General features: G+C 43.3%; 1 protein-coding gene across 1 annotated transcript in view; it reads left to right on the top strand.

Annotated features, from left to right (window-relative positions):
* The window catches only part of HIP1R (huntingtin interacting protein 1 related), a 243,591-nt gene that overhangs the window by 98,117 nt on the left and 126,729 nt on the right, over window positions 1-18,745 (top strand). Inside the window, exons 2-8 of the mRNA XM_033955047.1 lie at window positions 4,593-4,656; window positions 5,570-5,712; window positions 9,418-9,474; window positions 9,917-9,997; window positions 10,121-10,197; window positions 13,024-13,085; window positions 14,359-14,499. Coding sequence (XP_033810938.1) covers window positions 4,593-4,656; window positions 5,570-5,712; window positions 9,418-9,474; window positions 9,917-9,997; window positions 10,121-10,197; window positions 13,024-13,085; window positions 14,359-14,499 — 625 coding nt within the window. The remainder of the gene's footprint in view (window positions 1-4,592; window positions 4,657-5,569; window positions 5,713-9,417; window positions 9,475-9,916; window positions 9,998-10,120; window positions 10,198-13,023; window positions 13,086-14,358; window positions 14,500-18,745) is intronic.

The following is an 18,745-nucleotide window of genomic DNA, read 5'->3' as shown; positions in this document are numbered from 1 at the left end:
TACCGTAATCTGATCACCTTGGTGATTTACTCAAGGGAGAGGCCCTTACTTATGCTGTCTTAAGAGGAATAGTGTATATCTGTTCTAAATGCTGTAGATCACCAACTGTTCTAATGGATATTTTCTTTCTGTGCCTACCTTGGCTTTCTTCTGTATGCTTTAATTCCTAGAGAAAGTTTGCTTTGAGAAACTGAGTTCCATTTTAATGTATAAAATCAGCTTATGTGCAAAAATACTGCTTCTCTGTAACCTCACTCTCAGAGGATGTGATATTTGAGTGCATGCCCTGTGCATATTGATTGTAAGGCTGGGCTCACAGCTAAAATAAATATGGTTTCCAAGTTCATTTCATACGTGTTATTTTACTTACCATATATACTCGAATATAAGTCGATCCGAATATAAGTCGAGACCCCCATCCCCCCCCAAAGGAGGAAGAATGGTTGACTCAAATATAAGACGGGGTTAATATTCAAGTGCCATGCCCTGTCAGGATCTGCACCCAGTGTCCCCTCCTTCACGCCCTCCCTTGCCAGGCTCTGCACTCAGCCCCCCTCCCTGCCAGGTTCTGCACCCAGCCCCCTACCTTCCCTGCCCTGCAAGGCTCTGAACCCAGTCCCCTTCCCTACCAGGCTCTGCACCCAGCCCCCTTTTCTCCCTGCCCTACCAGGCTATGCAGCCAGCCCACCTCCCTGGCAGGCTCTGAACCCAGCCTCTGGTGGTCTAGTGGTAGGCTGGGACAGAAGGGATCCCTCCTGTCTCGGCCAATTGTAACAATTTTTTTTAACCCCCCTCCCTTCGCATACCTCTTCTCCCATCCCTGGTGGTCCAGTGGTGTATGGGCAGGAGCAAACTTTACGCACCCTGCACCCCTCCTTCTCGCCCTCCAATCTGGTGGCCAGTAGCACTCCGGCACGCAGGAGCGAGCTTCTTGAGCTCCAGCCCAGCCCTGCTGAATGGCTGCCATGGGGACTATGGGAGTAGGAATAGAGAGGAGTGGGAAAAGTGCCGGATCTACAGGGAAGGGAGAAGAGATACTAGACTAGGGAGTGGGGAGAGATGCTGAACTCATGGAGAGAGGAGGAGGAGGAGACCCTGGAAGTAAAGTGATTGGGGAAGGGGGCCATCAATCCCAGCTGGCCCCAGTTTAGCACTTAGGCCCTGATTCTCTAAAAGTGCGTCCCGATTTTAGGCAGCTGTAGACGTCCTACAGCTGTCTAATCAGCCAATCGGGATGCACGTTTTAAAAAAAAAAATGCTCCCCAGGCAGGCCTGAAGGCGCCTCCGGGAGCCTAGGGAGACCCGCAAGATGCCTAAGCTCGTCTAAGGGCCTTAGGCGGGCCTTAGGCTGTACCTAGGCGGCCCTACGCGTCTCCCTAGTAGATGAGAAGCTTAAAAATGTAGGCCAGCAAAATGCTGGTCTACATTGTAAGTAGACGCGGCCGCTATACTTATCGCGGCAAGGGATCTCTCTGCCGCTATAAGTATAGCGGGCCGTGGCCCCTGACCGATCACTGGCAGGAGGGTGCCCAAACCCTCCTGCCCGAAGACGCACCCCCCTCCCCGACACTACCGATCGCCCCCCCCCCCGACAATATCGGTCGCTGGCAGGAGGGTGCCCAATCCCTCCTGCCCGAAGACGCACCCCCCCCCGGCGCTAACAACCCCCACTCCACCAAACCTGTTCTTACAGATGGGTCTTGCACGTCGAGCAAGCAGGCACGCCTCGTCGAAATGAGGCGGGCCCGCCCCTTCCCAGCCCATCCCGCCGAAGCCTAAGGCCTGATTGGCCCAGGCTCTAGAAGCCTGGACCAATCAGGCCTTAGGCATAGCGGGTCCGCCCATCCCCACTTAATCTAAGGCCTGATTGGCCAGTCATTTCGACGAGGCGTGCCTGCTTGCTCGACGTGCAAGACCCATCTGTAAGAACAGGTTTGGTGGAGTGGGGGTTGTTAGCGCCGGGGGGGGGGGTGCGTCTACGGGCAGGAGGGATTGGGCACCCTCCTGCCAGCGACCGATATTGTCGGGGGGGGGATCGGTAATGTCGGGGGGGGGCGGTCGGTAGTGTCGGGGGGGGGGTGCATCTTCGGGCAGGAAAGATTGGGCACCCTCCTGCCAGCGATCGATATTGTCGGGGGGGGGGCGATCGGTAGTGTCGGGGGGGGGCGGTCGGTAGTGTCGGGGAGGGGGGTGCGTCTTCGGGCAGGAGGGTTTGGGCACCCTCCTGCCAGTGATCGGTCAGGGGGCCACGGCCCGCTATACTTATAGCGGCAGAGAGATCCCTTGCCGCGATAAGTGTAGCGGGCCGTGTCTAATCTAACCCGATTCTCTAACCCGCGTCTGTAACATGGACGCCGGTTACAGAATCGGGGTTTAGTTTAGGCCGATTCTGAATAGGACGCCTCTCCCAGGCGTCCTATACAGAATCAGGGCCTAGGTGTCTTGCGGGCCTCGCCTTCAATATAGGCGGCCTGCCTGGGGAGCATTTTTTTTTTTAAAACGTGCATCCCGATTGGCTGATTAGACAGCTGTAGGACGCCTACAGCTGCCTAAAATCGGGACGCACTTTTAGAGAATCAGGGCCTTAGTCCTTGGTCTACATTCTTAGTGCTTCAGGGCCACAAGTAAGTCAGGTCTTCAGGATATTAACAAATACGCACGAGTAAGCATATAAATCTCTCATTCAGATTCTTCAAGGATATCCTAAAAACCTGCCTATTGGCAGCCCTCAAGGACTAGGAGTGAAGACCAAGGATCTAGGTGGATTTGATGGTTTTTAGTGCTTTATCTCCTAGTGCCAATCCTTGTTTTACACTGATAAAAGACAAATATTTGTATCATGTTTAATCTTTCATGCCTAAAACAATGTAAAAGGAAGTCTGGACTGGCTAAGAGTTCTGAAGGATTGTCCTAGTGTTTTACAGCAGGGGTGTCCAACGCATCAATCGTGGAGCCTTTCAAAATAAAGTCTACCGCGCACAGGAGACCGTGCAATGTAAAAACGAGTGAACCGTGAGCCTTAGAATATATTACAGTACGGATAGTGTGGGTAGATCGCATGTTATTAAAAAAAATAGCTATTAGCCTATCATCCATCCCCTCTGTGGCATTTGGCACTTGATTGACATACAGTACAACCAGTCTGAGATCTTGTCTTTTGTAATAGTTACAAAAGATGTGATCTCAGACTGGCTGTACTGTCACTTGATTGACATACAGTACAACCAGTCTGAGATCTTGTCTTTTGTAATAGTTACAAAAGATGTGATCTCAGACTGGCTGTACTGTATGTCAATCAAGTGCCAAATGCCACAGAATTGTATTGTGCCATACATATGCAAGGTAAACCATATATATTTTAAATAAAGTACACTCGGTATATCCTCTATAATAAAACCTTTACCCGTGCATGTGCAGTTGAAATGATGTGATCCCTGCTGCCGTGATTTGTGCTTCTGTGCCATGTTCCATTTGCGGCGGTGAGAGCAACGGCAGGAGAGTGTCGTTTGAGGTGCTGCGAGGCATCCAGCTGCTACTGCTGCACAGGGAAGAGGAGGGGGAGAGAGAAAAGGGGCTGCTTTGGGGGGAGGGGTGTGCTGGGGGCAGGCAGCAATCTTGGTTTGCTCGGGGAGCCAGAGAGATAGGCAGGGGGCCAGGGAGCGAGACAGAAAGAAAGACAAACAGACAGGGGCCAGAGAGACAGCCAGCGGCCAAGGAGTGAGAAAGAAAGAAAGAAAGACAGACAGACAGGGGGGCCATGGAGAGACACAGACAGACATCGGCCAAGGAGAGAGACAGAAAGAAAGACAGACAGACACATCTATTCAAGCACCCGTTAATATAACGGGCTTAAAGACTAGTATATAAATAAATATATGGTTAGCATTTTTATTGTCAGTAGATCATTTTGACTTGGTCATTTTAAAAGTAGCTCGCAAGCCAAAAAAGTGTGGGCATCCCTGGTTTACAGTAATGGCTAGAGAATAGGCACAGGTTTCAAATATCATATTCCCCACTGGGCAAGTTACTATTTTCCACTGTCCCTGGTAGTAATTTGGGTATGAGCTTTTATGGGAAAGGGTGTATTAGTGTTAAGCATTATTTGGAAATTATGTAAATAAAAAGAGTAAGCCTTAGTTTTTCTATATCAGCATTATTTGTAGAAGTGTGGTTGTGTTATAAGTCCTGCCTCACTTTTTTAATTGTGACTGTATAATATTAGGAAAAGGTTTCTCTTACTCGGTGTTGCCAGATCTGGAGAATGTAGTTGAGAGAGGACATGCCACCCTATCTTTTGTTCCTTGGGGATTTTCTAAGTGTTGCTTGTTGAGGATGACCAACCTGTGCCTGCATCATGGCTGAAGAAGAATGGGAAGAAATGCTGTTTATGGAATGGGAGGATAAATAAACCAAAAACTGGGGGTGAGAAAGTTTAGCCAGATTCAGGGGAGTGGTGGTGACAACAGGAAATGTATGAGGGCAGAAGTATAAGGGGAGTTTCATCAGTGAAGGAAGGAAGCCATATATATATAGAATCTGTGATCTGCAGCCCAGCCAGTAATGTTAATATCACATTTTCCTCTCTCTTACAGGCAATCAGCATCAGCAAAGCAATCAATACTCAGGAAGCACCAGTGAAAGAGAAGCATGCACGGAGTATCCTTTCAAATAAATACTGTACTGAATGGTTATCGGCACCTCTTGTTAGATGCATGTGAGAAGCTGGCTGGGTTTTAGGACAGTAAAACTTATACACAATATGGATTTGGGCAGAGTTGTACTGGGGTCCTGAAATGAATTACATAAATGGAAGAGTGAGTTAAAAACAAAACTGTGATATCAAACCAGTTATGTAATCCCCACCAGTAGTCACTGCAAAACAATATAGTAGCCAAATAATGTGTGAGGGGAAACTGCATTGTGTTTAATTTTTGGAAGGCGAGTGACTTAGCTGTTCACACAGGGCTGGTGTAAGAGTATATTAGTTGTTCTAATCTAAGAAAACCTTCATTCTCAAATCTTCTCAAATGGATTTTTAGGCTCTTAGCCCACCCTCCCTTCCCCTAAGACTTAATAAGTCATGATAATTATGATAACCCAAAAGCTACTCCTCTAAGAGCACTATACTTTCAAATTATACATTTGGTAAATGAGGATGATAAAAAAAAAAAAAAAAAAATTACCCAGGTTAAAATGAGCTGTTTGAAAACTGTCCATTCTCAATGCAGGTAAAAGAATATGCTGATGGTTGTATGGGCCCATTGAGTTGCTTTGATTTCAGCAGATCTCTGCCACCTCCTAGAAGCTGCCACCCTGTGCTGCAACCTAATCAGTCTAGAGTGATTGAGCCAGTTCTGTTTTCAACATGAGCTGTGTTAAATAAGGAGACAAGACCGTAACTTAACTTATTAGACCTCTGCAGCAATGTGTTTAATATTTTCTTCCAGATGTCAGAATTCATGTTTGTGAGTTCCAGTATATTTAAATTTCCTTCAGAATTTGTATAAATGAAAACTGAAGTTTGCATTTTATCTGCCTTGTGGACCAGTTTCCCTTGACTTTTGGGAAGGAATTATTCTGGGGACTCACCATGAGAAGGGGGCCTTCACCTTCTGGTCTTATGCGATTGGTCTGCCTTTACCCAGCAGTTCTATCCTTAGCTGGAAGTTCTGCCATGTGCTGCACAAGATCTTGAGAGACGGACATCCCAATGTAAGAAGCTGCTTTTTATGTGTGCTAATTGTAGTAATTTAGAGGTGTTTATACTAGAATTTCCTTTTTTTTTTTTTTTTAATGCATTGCAGAACTGGAGATGGTGGTTAGAGCTGCTGCCTCAGCACCCTGAGGTTGCGAGTTCGATCCTAGGCTGCTCCCTGTGACTCTAGGCAAGTCACTTAACCCTTCATTGCCCCAGGTACCACACAGTTAGTTTGTGAGCCTGCCGAGACAGATAGGGAAAAATACTTACGAGTACCTGATTACTATTCAATGCACTGTAAACTGCTTTGGATGAATCTCTTCATGAAAAGGCAGTTAATAAATCCCATAAGAGCATAAGAATAGCTTTACTGGGTCAACCCAATGGTCCATCAAGCCCAGTAACCCGTTCTCACGGTGACCAATCCAGGTCACTAGTACCTGGCCAAAACCCAAAGAGTAGCAACATTCCATGCTACCGATCCAGGGTAAGCAGAGGCTTCCCCCATGTCTTAATAACAGACTATGTACTTTTCCTCCAGGAATTGTCCATAATCTTTTATCCCAATAAATAATTAAAAACATGAGCCAATGACAGATATTGCAACCAGTGCCTTCCACCAGCAAACCCCACGGGAGTGGCACTGTGATCAGAAATAATACATCGCAGAATGAGAATAGAGCCCATGCACTTTGTTTCCCCTCCAATCAATGCACTTTGTTTCCCTTCCAGTTAGAGGATGTAAACTTAAAAGACATCATCAACACCTTTTCTCACATCAGACAGCATTATGGGGTAAAGATCTAGATCATTTGTTCAAGCCTGGGGAATTTAGGAAACGCCTAAAAACAAATCTGTTCCTGAAGTATTTAGGCAGCTGACCTGTACAATTCTTACTCCAAAATAACTGTTAATCAATACCTGTTAATCACTAGCTCTTAACTCTGTTTATTCCACTCAAGTTGTTCCATCTTTTAATCATTGTAAACCGCATAGAACTTCACGGTCCTGCGGTATATAAACTGTTATTATTATTATTTATTAGTCGTATGTATATCATGGTTTCCAAACTGGGGTTTTTTAATACTAGATGGATAGAAGGATAAAAGGGATTAGAGAAGGATCACATTACAGGTCATGGGCCTGATGGGCCGCCGTGGGTGCGGACTGCTGGGCACGATGGACCTCGGGTCTGGCCCAGCAGAGGCAACTTCTTATGTTCTTATCTTCTGGTCCAGCTCTAACCCACCCCCGCCTCCTTCCCGCCTTCCCCCCGGCATCCCGGCCTTACCTGGTGGTCTAGCGGGCTTTCAGAGCAAGAGCGATCTTCCTACGCTCCTGCCCGTGCAGATTGCCAATAGGAAATGGCTGCCGTGAGTTCCCGTAGTCTCTCGAGGTAAGGCCGGGACGCTGGGGGGAAGGCTAAACTATGGGGTATTTTTTTTATTTTTTTCTTCCTCCCCAAAAAATCGACACCAGAGGGTCAATCAAAGAGCTATACATTAATTTATTAAAAAATAAACAGGCCAAGCTGGGCCCCCCCCCAAAAAATAGATTCACTGTGAGGCATATATATAAAATACAAATGAGCTTTACAGATGGATATGATGACTTCCGGTGACGTCACCCACCTGAATGGCCAGTTAGAGCATGAGCTCTGACCCGATCGAGCACAAAACCCCCTTAATTGGTGCTCTTTTCACTTCCCCTAGGGTAATTTATGGGTCCTTGACTGCGGTTGAGCGGCTGAGTAAAGTTATGCCACTGAAAAAGAAGACTGCTTCCTTTAAGCAGCTGCTGGAAGGTGTGGATGGCAGCGTCCTGCACCGCATAGGAGCGAGTTCCAAAATGGAGAAATGGAGGCCCAGGACTCAGGGAGGGGGGGAAGTGAGTCGGAGCAGGGATCTGGACAAGACGAGCCGCAGCGCTTATCCCCGTCCAAATGGTCTGCCACTATTACTAAAGGAGACCTGCAGCAGTGGGTGGCAGAAATCAAACAAGAAGTGGCGGGTTTCAAAAGAAAAATAAAGAAGGCTGTCCGGGACATCAGGCAAAATCTGGGGGAGATTGTGCAGAGAGTGGAGGTGGCGGAACAGAGAATAGAGCAAAAGGAGCAAGTACAGGCGTTGCGTGCTGTGACTACTGAGACACAGAAGGACTTTCTGGAGTGTATCACTAGGGTGGAGGACTTAGAAAATTGCTCTCACTGGAATAATATCCGGCTGAGAGGGGTCCTGGATACTGAAGAATATCAAGATGCAGACCAGGTAGTGAAAAGTTTATATGCCCACCTGCTTGGAGGGGGCCGAGGATGGAGATCATGGTCAGCTGATGGTTCCTAAGATTGATCGGACACATCGTGCTCTGGGCCCCCAGCGGGGAGAGTCTCCTCAAGATATTATTGCCTGCATGCATAATTTCCGGGAGCGGGAGCAGTTTTTGAAATCTGCCCGTGCTGCAGGCACAATTGTGTAGAAAAATTGTAAGGTGGAGGTCTTCAGGATCTCTCGTCTATCACCTTGCAGTGCAGGAGAGAGTTCCGCCCAGTTCTTGCAGTGTTGAAGCAGCATTCCCTCAAGTATAGATGGCTGTTTCTCTTTGGGCTCCTGCTTACAGTTAACAGATGAATATGACATGGAGCCTTGTCACAAATCTTAAAGGACTCAACTTTGCAAACTATTAATTGAGTCCTTTTAGATTGTGACATCTGAAATTTTATCCTATTTGTTTAATATTTTGTCCTATTTGTTTAATAAATTGATATAAGTTCTTTGACTCTCTGGTGCTCTTCACACTGATTCCTGAGGCCCACACCCAATGCACCATTGGTTCCCTCTTCATAAAGTATACCCCTCCACCTGTATTCTGTTTTTACATGTGATCTTTTGTATCTTTGCAAGTAGACACTTGACTTTAATGCATGTTTTAAATTCACTTATTTTTTAACTAGGCTGAGCCTTATAAATTTACACTTTAGGGATTTCGTACATTTATGTTTTAGTTTTCCTTCTTTTTAATATATGCTTAATTTCTTAGTTATGAAACATTTATATTATCGAAGAGGTTAAACATTCCAGTGTTCTGTATGTTAGAACACTGGTAGTTACTGGATTGCTGTATCCCCAGTTGGAGACCTTCTGGGTTTGAGCAAGGATCACTATGATATGAGTAGTGTTTACACAAGATTACGTAAGCTTTGGTCAGATAATAACATGCACACAGAAAAAGATGCAAATCTCTGTGGGTAACTTTTTTTTTTTTCTTGAACAATATTGAGTGAAAATGAGTACACTTTTATTTTATCCAGTGCTCTGCACCAGTTTTCAAAGGTAACACAAGCCTTGCAGCAGTATATGAAGTTTGAAAAATATTTGTAACTCCTATTTGTGGGGTTGTCAGATTACCAGCACAATTCTGAACATCTACATTTGTATAAAGAATTATTTCCATTACAACTGCTGGATTAAAAGTACTTTATGTAAATTGATGGAATATGAAAGCATATCCTTTTCTACTTGTATTGAAAAATAGACAGCCAGAACTCTTCTTGAGTCTGAATCATTACCATCTTTCTCTTCAGCTGAGTGAAGGAATCATCACTGAGCTGACAAAAGAGCCAGATACAGAAATGGAAGCTGGTGATTCCCACCTCACCTGTATTCTTGCCACAGATCACAAAGGCTCCCAAATGCTGATCTGTTATCTGCCTTCAATCCTAGGTTCTTCAAGACTGTCAACGGCAGAGAAGCAACATAAGAGAAATAGGAGACCTATGGGTGAGGTTTAAGTTATTAAAAAAAAAAAAAAAAAAGTTGTGTTTGGAAATGCATTTATTTCTTCATCAGCACTACTGGGTCTAGTGGTTAGTTTGTTTTTTATCTGTTGGGGATGGGAACAAGACCTCTGATCAGGAATGAAGGGTAAGAACCAGGAAGGAGCATTTCTGCAAATATCAAGAAACACCATAAACTTTAGGTAGAAAAATTGACAGGTAATCACTAGCCTGCAGTTTTTATGATAGATGCACCCCTGGCTTGTAAAATCTTTGTCTTGGGTCAACTTAGCTTTGTTTGCATTTTTATCTTTATTCTACACTGGCTTTAATTTACCAGGTGTGTTTTATCATAGGCTACTCAATGTGCTTTCCCTGTTCTAGTCTAGGTGACTGTAAATAAAACATGGTATAGCTTTGATGTATTTTTAACTGTTGATTTTTAGGGTCACTTACATGACAGATATGGACAACTGGTGAACATCTATGCAAAGCTGTTACTTCATAAAATAAGCTTTCATTTGAAGGTAATAGCAGCTTTTTAAATTTTGTCTCTTTCATTGAGACCAGAAAGGTTAATGATTAAACCCATTCCAAGGTGTAGGGTTGCTATTTCTTCTTTTGCATAAATGTTCTTTCTCTCTCCCCAGCATCCTGAATTCCCACCAAACCTAGAAGTATCAGATGATGTACTAGAGAAGGCTGCAGGCACAGATGTAAATGACATGTATGTTTCCTGGGGTACTTCACCTGTCTTGGCACTTATGATTTCTGGTACTTGCTCACTGGGTTATTCATGCACCAAACTTACTCATAAATGGCATGCAAGATTTGGTTTTGAAAGTTCTAAATCTGCAGTATCCTATTCTCTCTGACTTCTGTCTTATTGGGTGAATGGAACCAGAAGAGGCTCTGCATATTAAACATTACTGTGTAGATTTTCAAATGGATTTGGCTGCCTAGCTGTGGAGTTAGGCAACTAGTTACTGCAGGCTGAAAATGTTATGCTGCTGAGTGGCAACATTTAGCACCTCTAGATACATTTCTAAGACAAGCTCGGGGTTGCAGGCCTAAATTTGGCCAGATAGATTTAGAAGAATTTTGCTGAAAATTATTTATTGGCTCTTACTGTGAAGAATGTGGCCATGGCCTATTCAATTTTCGAGTGCCTGTATACCTTTCTTAAGAAGTGATGGGGTAGGGGAATTAAGAGGAGGGAGGGGAAGGAAAAGTTAGAGAACTTTTTTGTTTTATATTGTAAGCAGTGATATGTTACATATTTGGTTTGTCAGGTTTGTTTATTTATTTATTTTTTTTTGTTAAAAAAAAAAAAAAATCGAATTATTTCCATGAATCAATTTCTAGGTGGCCCATGACACACACATAAGTAACAAAACAAATGACAAAACAAGCACTAAAAACAACTACAAATAAGACTCCAAACACTGGATACATTTATTATACAGTAGTACCTTGGATTACAAGTATAATCCGTTCAAGGAGCATGCTCGTAATCCAAAATGCTCGTTTATCAAAGCGAGTTTCCCCATAGGAAATAATGGAAACTCGCTTTGATGCATTCCCCCCCCCCCCCCCGAGAACCAGCATTGCTCCCCTCGAAGGCCCCCCCCCTGCGATCAGGCACCCCCCTGCCTCGAACCGGCACCCCCCCGCCACGATCCGACCTCCCCCCCCCGACATGATTGGGCACCCCCCCCCCCCGCCACGATCCGACATCCCCCCCGACACAATTGGGCACCCCCCCCTGCCGCTTCTTACCCTCATCTGGGCACTCTTGAAGATCGGCCTCCTCGTCTGCTGGGCCTTGAGCATCTGAGCATGCTCAAGGCCTGCGAGTTCACGTTCAGAACGTGAACTCGCAGGCCTTGAGCATGCTCAGATGCTCAAGGCCCAGCAAACGAGGAGGCCGAACTTCAAGAGTGCCCAGATGAGGGTAAGAAGCGGCCAGGGGTGCCCAATCGTGGCGGGGGGGTACCGGTTCGAGGCAGGGGGGGTGCCGGATCGCAGGGGGGGTGCCGGATTGCGGGGGGGGGGATGCTCGTAAATCGAGCCATGCTCGGTTTCCGAGGCACCGATTTTGCAAATGTTTTGCTCGTTTTGCAAAACACTCGCAAACCGGTGCACTCGTAAACCGAGGTACCACTGTAGTTGGTACTCTTTACACGCTTGCAGGCCTGATGAGAATTGACCCATGAGTGTATATCTTTCTGGAGTCATAATCTTTTTTGCGATTAAATAAATCTGTTATGCACTGCTGTGTTTAGTAGTCATGTGGAATCGGGCATTCTACCCTCTTCAAAAGACTGTAGAAGCATCAGTAGCAATTGGTGAAAAGAAGCTACATGTGGTTTTGATTAGGTAATTCCTGGCACAAAGGGTTTATTTGTTCCTTAGAGCTGGGTGTTAAAAAGATGGCGTACAACAGTGGTCAGGGATGAGCAGCAGATACTGTAGGTTCACTGAGCTTTTTTTTAATATTTAAGTTTTTATTGGATTTTCAAACACATAAACAGCCCAAAACACAACATGGGTAACAATATGGCTCTTCTGAAAACCATTGCCCAAATTTAATCAAAATGCAATAACAACATTATCTTCTGAAACAACACAACAATACCCCCCTCCCCCCCCAAAAAAAAAGCATGTAGGTTACATTAGGATCAAGATCCCCCCTCCTCCCACCTAAATAGCCAATTTCTGAGTAAGAACAGTCCAGGTATGTACCGATTGCATATAGTAACCTCTGCGTTTAGCCACATATAGTTCCATTTTCCCCAACAGAGATAATTTCACTCTCCATTCACTCAAATCAGGCACCAGGGACTGTTTCTGATATGTTGCTATGAGATATCTGATCACTGCCAGCCCCATTCTCAATATTCGGGTTTGCCATCTGGTCCCACAATTATTAGACAACCCCAATAAACAGCTTTGAGGAGTAACCCCCAGCATCTGCAACAGAGACCAAGCCACTGCTGTCCAGCAAGGAACCAACACTGGACAGTCCCATCATATATGAATAAAGGTGCCCACTGCCCTGTGACATTGCCAGCAACTGTCCGAAAACTGGATATACATCTTATACAGCCATTCCGGAGTATAGTACCAGTGGCTCAACACCTTGTATGTGTTTTCCTGTATCAATGCACAGGTGGTTACTCTACCCACCTCGGCACAAATGGCATCCCACTCTTTGAATGTAAATGTCCAATGCAAGTCCTGCTCCCAATGGCGTTGGAAAACAAAATTTGGTATTACTCGCCCCCTTAAATATTGATATATAATTGAAATAGGCCTGGGCACTTTCTGCAAAGTCACCCATAATTTTTCTAGTTGTTCTTCAGCCTCAATAGGAGATGTCTTATTCCATGCCCGAGCACTCATATAATGTTTTATTTGAAGATAAGCCAAATAGTCTCCTGCCCGTACCCCAGGTATGCTTGGCTCACTGAGCTTTTATTTGTGCATGTGCTCAGTTCAGTGGACTTAGCTGCATATCTGACTTTTCTTTGCATCTGTGTTTTCTTTTTAGATTTCAACTGACAGTGGAAATGTTTGATTACATGGATTGTGAGCTCAGACTTTCTGAGTCTGGTAAGTTTTGGGTGGGTAGATGGTTTCTCAACTTAAGGCCTCAGAAAATGTCATCTGTGTCAGGGCGAAGAATAGGCTATTTAAAGCTAGAAAATGTTTGAGTCGAGCATTAGCAACAAAACAAATCCCTGAAAATTTTATGAGAAGAAAGTGTTGGATGGTTTTCTGACTGATAGAAATGCTTTGTATACAGTTTTTTCTGTGTGTGTCAGTAAGAGCTGAGGATTAATTTTGCTTACAGTCCTGGTTGACTTTGTACACAGCCAATGAAGTATCGATTGATGGATTATTCCAGGGGATATTCTGATGCCATAAAGCAACAATCTTTTACTTGGCTTTTTGATTTAGATATCCCAGATTCAAGTTTCTGTACCAGGGGTAGGCAATTCTGGTCCTCGAGAGCCGGAGCCAGGTCAGGTTTTCAAGATATTCACCATGAATATGTATGAGATGGATTTGCATGCACTGCCTCCTTGAGATGCAGATATATCTCATGCATATTTATTGTGGAGATCCTGAAAACCTGACCTAGCTCCGGCTCACGAGGACTGGAATTGCCTACCCCTGTTCTATACCATTAACCAAGTCTAGTTTTTAGACAAGCCAAATATATGTAAGTTAACACAGTTCTGGGATCAAAATATCTGCTGATCTAGTTTATTCCTTGTGGAAAATGTCAAACTGTACCCGGTTAATGTTCATGAGCAAAGGCTTTGAGTTTCAAAAGTCTGTAAACTTATTACCCAGCTAATTTAGGCAGAAAGAACAGCAAGATATGCCATGCAAAGGTTGTTGATGGTGGATGTTTTTCTTTGCAGTGACTGGAAGCCTCAGTGACTTATTGTACTCGCACATTAAATATTCATAGTCTGGAGGAAAATATTGAAATGTCTGAAGCTTCTAATTTTCTTTCTGGCACTTATAATTTTTTTTCTTTTGGCTGAGAATGTGTGTTTTTGTAGTCATAAGAGCTGTATTCTTTAAACATAGCCTCAGAAGGATATCATCTCTACCCAGCTGCATAGGGCTTCTGTTAACAAATAGTGTCTGACATCTTTATGCCCTGTCTTGACTGAAAACTTGTTTGTGTGTTGTATGCAATAAGAATGATTTATGTTGAGCTGGAAAGCACTCAAGGATCCAGGGGTATAAGTAAGCATCTGTTTCTTTATGCTCCCTGGAGTAGGCAACCCATAGTAAGTCTTTTAAGCTGTTCTGTGAGGAATATAAAGTTTTAGCCCATGTGGTAGTAACCGAAGCCCTTTCTGACTAGTTTCTAGGCAGCTCAACACAGCCATAGCAGTGTCTCAGATGTCTGCTGGGCAGTGCAAGCTGGCTCCTCTCATCCAGGTGATCCAGGACTGCAGCCACTTGTATCACTACACCGTCAAGCTGATGTTCAAACTCCACTCATGTAAGTAGGACCTCGTCCACAAAACCCCCACACTGTTGTGGTAGCCACTGGTATACCATGGTCTGTTCTGTAGCATCTTGAGCAATCATAGCACTCTTCCATGTTCAAGTATCAGCAAATGTATTGTAAAAGCATGAAATACCTTACTTTTAGGACTGACTTGTAAATCTGACTAGAGAATTATTTTAGAAGCATTTCTGTGGGTAAATAGCAACATTTACATGGGTAGATTGCTTACATGTGTAACTAGTGATTTTAGGAAGCTGCTACTTTACCAGATGTAGAGATCCACACCAAGGGGGTGGGATAGGAGTGTGGTTTGCAACTTGGGTAGAACAAAAAGCTACTTGTATGTTCTCCATTTTACAAGACAAGCAAAAACCTCCCGAACCCCAAGAAAGGAAAATGGATAGGGGAAAGAGACAAAGACAAACAAAGAACTCAGCTAACTTAAATATGAATTATTAAAACGGGAGAGCCCTCAGTCACACAGCCACCACTGGGAATTCTCAGGGGAAAGGCTGTCACGGGCTTACACCCAGAAGAGTGTTAACTGTGAAACATCCCCGGGCTCTCTCCGCGTGAATAAGTAAATAAAGTGCAACAAAACGTGCAGTGTGTGAAAAAATATATGCAATAAATCAAAAAAACACACTCGGGTAACTAAGTTTGAGTTTGTCTCTGTCCCCTAACCAGGGGGCCAAAAGGAAAAACAAGTGTCATCATTTGCTAGGCTGGCTTCAAACACGAATCTGAAGTACTTCAGATTCTCGTGTTGAAACTTGGCTAGCAAATGATGACTTGTTTTTCCTTTTGGCCCCCTGGTTAGGGGACAGAGACAAACTCAAACTTAGTTACCCGAGTGTGTTTTTTTTGATTTATTGCATATATTTTTTCACACACTGCACGTTTTGTTGCACTTTATTTACTTATTCACGCGGAGAGAGCCTGGGGATGTTTCACAGTTAACACTCTTCTGGGTGTAAGCCCGTGACAGCCTTTCCCCTGGGAATTCCCAGTGGTGGCTGTGTGACTGAGGGCTCTCCCGTTTTAATAATTCATATTTAAGCTAGCTGAGTTCTTTGTTTGTCTTTGTCTCTTTCCCCTATCCATTTTCCTTTCTTGGGGTTTGGGAGGTTTTTGCTTGTTTTGTGATTTTTCTACCTCCCTTACTTTAGGGTTTCATTTTTGCTCCATTTTACAAGGGCATACACATATATACACATGGACCAGATCAATTCTAGTCTCAAACTTTAACAGACCATGCTTCAATGTACCTTACCTCAGAACACCTGAGCCTGCCAACCAGTTCTTCTACTGTTCACTGCAGATATGTTAATGCCCATTTGTGACTCTATGGTTTCATTTTTTTAGACTCTGCAAAGCATGTGTTTCTTAGTCACATTCTCTCTAAGTTGTAAGTTATTGATTCTAAAGCTTTGTGTCTTGATCCTGTAGCATGTTATTGACTCTGTAGCGTACGTACTTCTGTTCCTGAAAACTCTTGTGTATGTAACCCGATCTGGGCTCCTGGGGAGGATGGGCTATAAAAATGAATAGATAATATATGGGGAAAAAATTTCTTACTGGGCTTCACATCTGTTAAAAAGCAAGTATAGAATTTTTTTTTTAAGTGCATATTTTGAACATAGCTTTATAGAAGAGATTAAAGACATCATTATCTTTAATTTCTAATTTATTTCCACCTTCAAAATGAAATAAAAATTGCATTACATAGGAGGGTCTTTTTACTAAAGGTTAGTGCATGTTATCTGCCACATGACTCTGTTAAATGTGCTGATCTTTAATAAAAGACTCCCTTAATTGATAGCATGTATAGGTTTGTAAAATTGATCAGCTGCCCATGGAAGCGGTACCACTAAATACATACAGTAGAAGTAATGAAATTGCTGCTTCCATGTGGACACTGACTGGTTTGTGCTGCTTCATTTTCCCATGTGTGTAGTTGTAAAATGATGGTTCCTTCCTCTGTGTACCAGCAAATATGTGTGCAATCCTGCATGTGCTTAAGGGTATTTTATACGAGGGTCATTTTATAAATAATGCACACTATTTTTTTAAATTTACATGTTGTTTTTTTGGGTTTTTTTTCAAGTATTTCTTTACAATCCTTCAATATAGTCCCCTGCTTTGCAATGACCAAGTCCCAACGTCTGGGAAGCTTCATTATTTCATCCAAGACACCGTTTTAGTTCAGTTGCCAAATTGCTCGGGTACCAGCGGAAGAAAGTTCTTCCAGAGATGCAAAACGATGTTCACGCATAGGTTGTTTCAACTTTTGGAAAAAGGTCGAGGTCTGGTGGACTCGTATCTGGATTGTAGGGAGCATGAGGTAATACTTCCCAGCCGTATTCGTGTAGTTTTTCAATGACATTTCCTATGTGCAGGGTGAGCGTTGTCGTGAAGAATGAGTGGCCTGGCCAAGAGAAACCGAGGTTGGGATTTGTACATTTTTCTGTGCATTTTTTGCAAAAAATCATGATAATACACTGCTGTGATACTTCTTCTACATGGAACTTTGTCTGTGATGATGATGCCTTCATGATCATAAGCAAGAATCATCATTTTTTTGACGTTTTGATTGAGCTCGTCAAAATTTTTTTGGTCATGGGGAAAATGGAGCTCTCCACTCATCATTAGAAAAACTATGCAAATACGGCTGGGAGGTGTTACCTCATGCTCCCTACAGTCCGGACATGAGTCCACCAGTTTTCGACCTGAAACAACCTATGCGTGGACATCGTTTTGCATCTCTGGAAAGCTTTCTTCCACTGGTACCCGAGCCATTCGGCAACTGAACAAAAACGGTGTCTTAGACGGAATAATGAAGCTTCCCGGACGTTGGGACTCGGTCATTGCAAAGCAGGGAGACTATATTGAGGGATTGTAAAGAAATACTTAAAAAAACAAACAAACATGTAAATTAAAAAATAATAATAATAATAGTGTGCATTATTTATGAAATGACCCTCGTAAAAGACTGAATTTGTCAGGGCCTTTGAAAAGTACTGTGGAAATTAAGCATGTTCCAACCTGGACATCTGAATTCTGATCTCTACATTTTTACATAAAATGGACCTTTGCATGTCTTTCAGAAAGACATTAAAGGCTTATTTATTTCAGAGGGTTTTTAGATGAGCCTTTTTGGAAGTAGGGGGTTTTATGGGTGAGTCTAAATTGATTTATTGCTATATTATGCAATTTATGATTTGTAAACCATGATGCATAACTTGTTTCAGTTAGCATTATCTACGAATGCTTATAAATAAAGAATTCCCGTACCTGAACTTATATAAAGATTTGTGACAAGGCTGCACATAAAACCTGAATTGACTTGAAAATTGTCAGTGGTGCAGATAATAGCTCTTATATCTTGCTGGTCCATTTGATTTCTAGGGTTAGGAGCAAAATGTTTATTATAAAAAAAGCTTTGACAACTACTGCTCTTTAGAGTAACCGTAAATGTTCTAGTCTAGAACAGATGAGAGAAAGGGAATGAGATTTGATATACTATCTTTTTGTGGTTACTATCAAAGCACTTTATATATTATGTACAGATACTTACATATATACAGGTATACTTACATATTATATACAGACAATGGAGGGTTAAATGACTTGCCCAGAGTCACAAGGAGCTGTGGTAGGAATTGATCACAGTTCCGCTTTTTCTCAAGTCATAGCACTAACCATCAGGCTACCCCTCCGCTCATAGGAGCCAGCTTTGTGGGTGAGCACCCCAATGTTGAACAAACTCCTCGACTATTTCCAGGGTGAGGTGATTTATATTGGGTTTAGCACCCCAATCGTTTTGAAAATTTGGTTCCTCTGCCTCCACACCATGTACCTGCTTTCACGCTTCTCATGTAGCTAGGTTCAGATCCTTTTTGAAGTACACATTTTAAACCTGGACAAAAAGTTAAGAGAATTTACTGAAAGCAGTTGTGAACTTGGCGGGTCTGTAGCTTTAAGGTAGAGATTCAACTGAGCCATGGGCACCTTCCATATTTGCACTCTGCAGATTCAAATCTGCTTTAGTAAGCTTGACTGTGTTTTCTGTAAATATCTTCACAGAGAAAGAGGTAGGTCATCAAAAAAAAATAATAATAAAGTAACTTTTTCAACAGGCTGACGAATTTCATATTAAGTTGTCTGTACTGTTTTGTTCAAGGGAAGCTTTCTATTTCCAAAACGTAAGCTGCTTTGTGCTGTGACATGGAGTGTT

This window comes from Geotrypetes seraphini, chromosome 8 (genome assembly GCF_902459505.1).
Source record: "Geotrypetes seraphini chromosome 8, aGeoSer1.1, whole genome shotgun sequence".
In the NCBI taxonomy this organism is placed as follows: domain Eukaryota; kingdom Metazoa; phylum Chordata; class Amphibia; order Gymnophiona; family Dermophiidae; genus Geotrypetes; species Geotrypetes seraphini.
The sequence above is the reverse complement of the archived record's forward strand: the minus strand, read 5'-3'. Positions and strand labels throughout refer to the sequence as shown.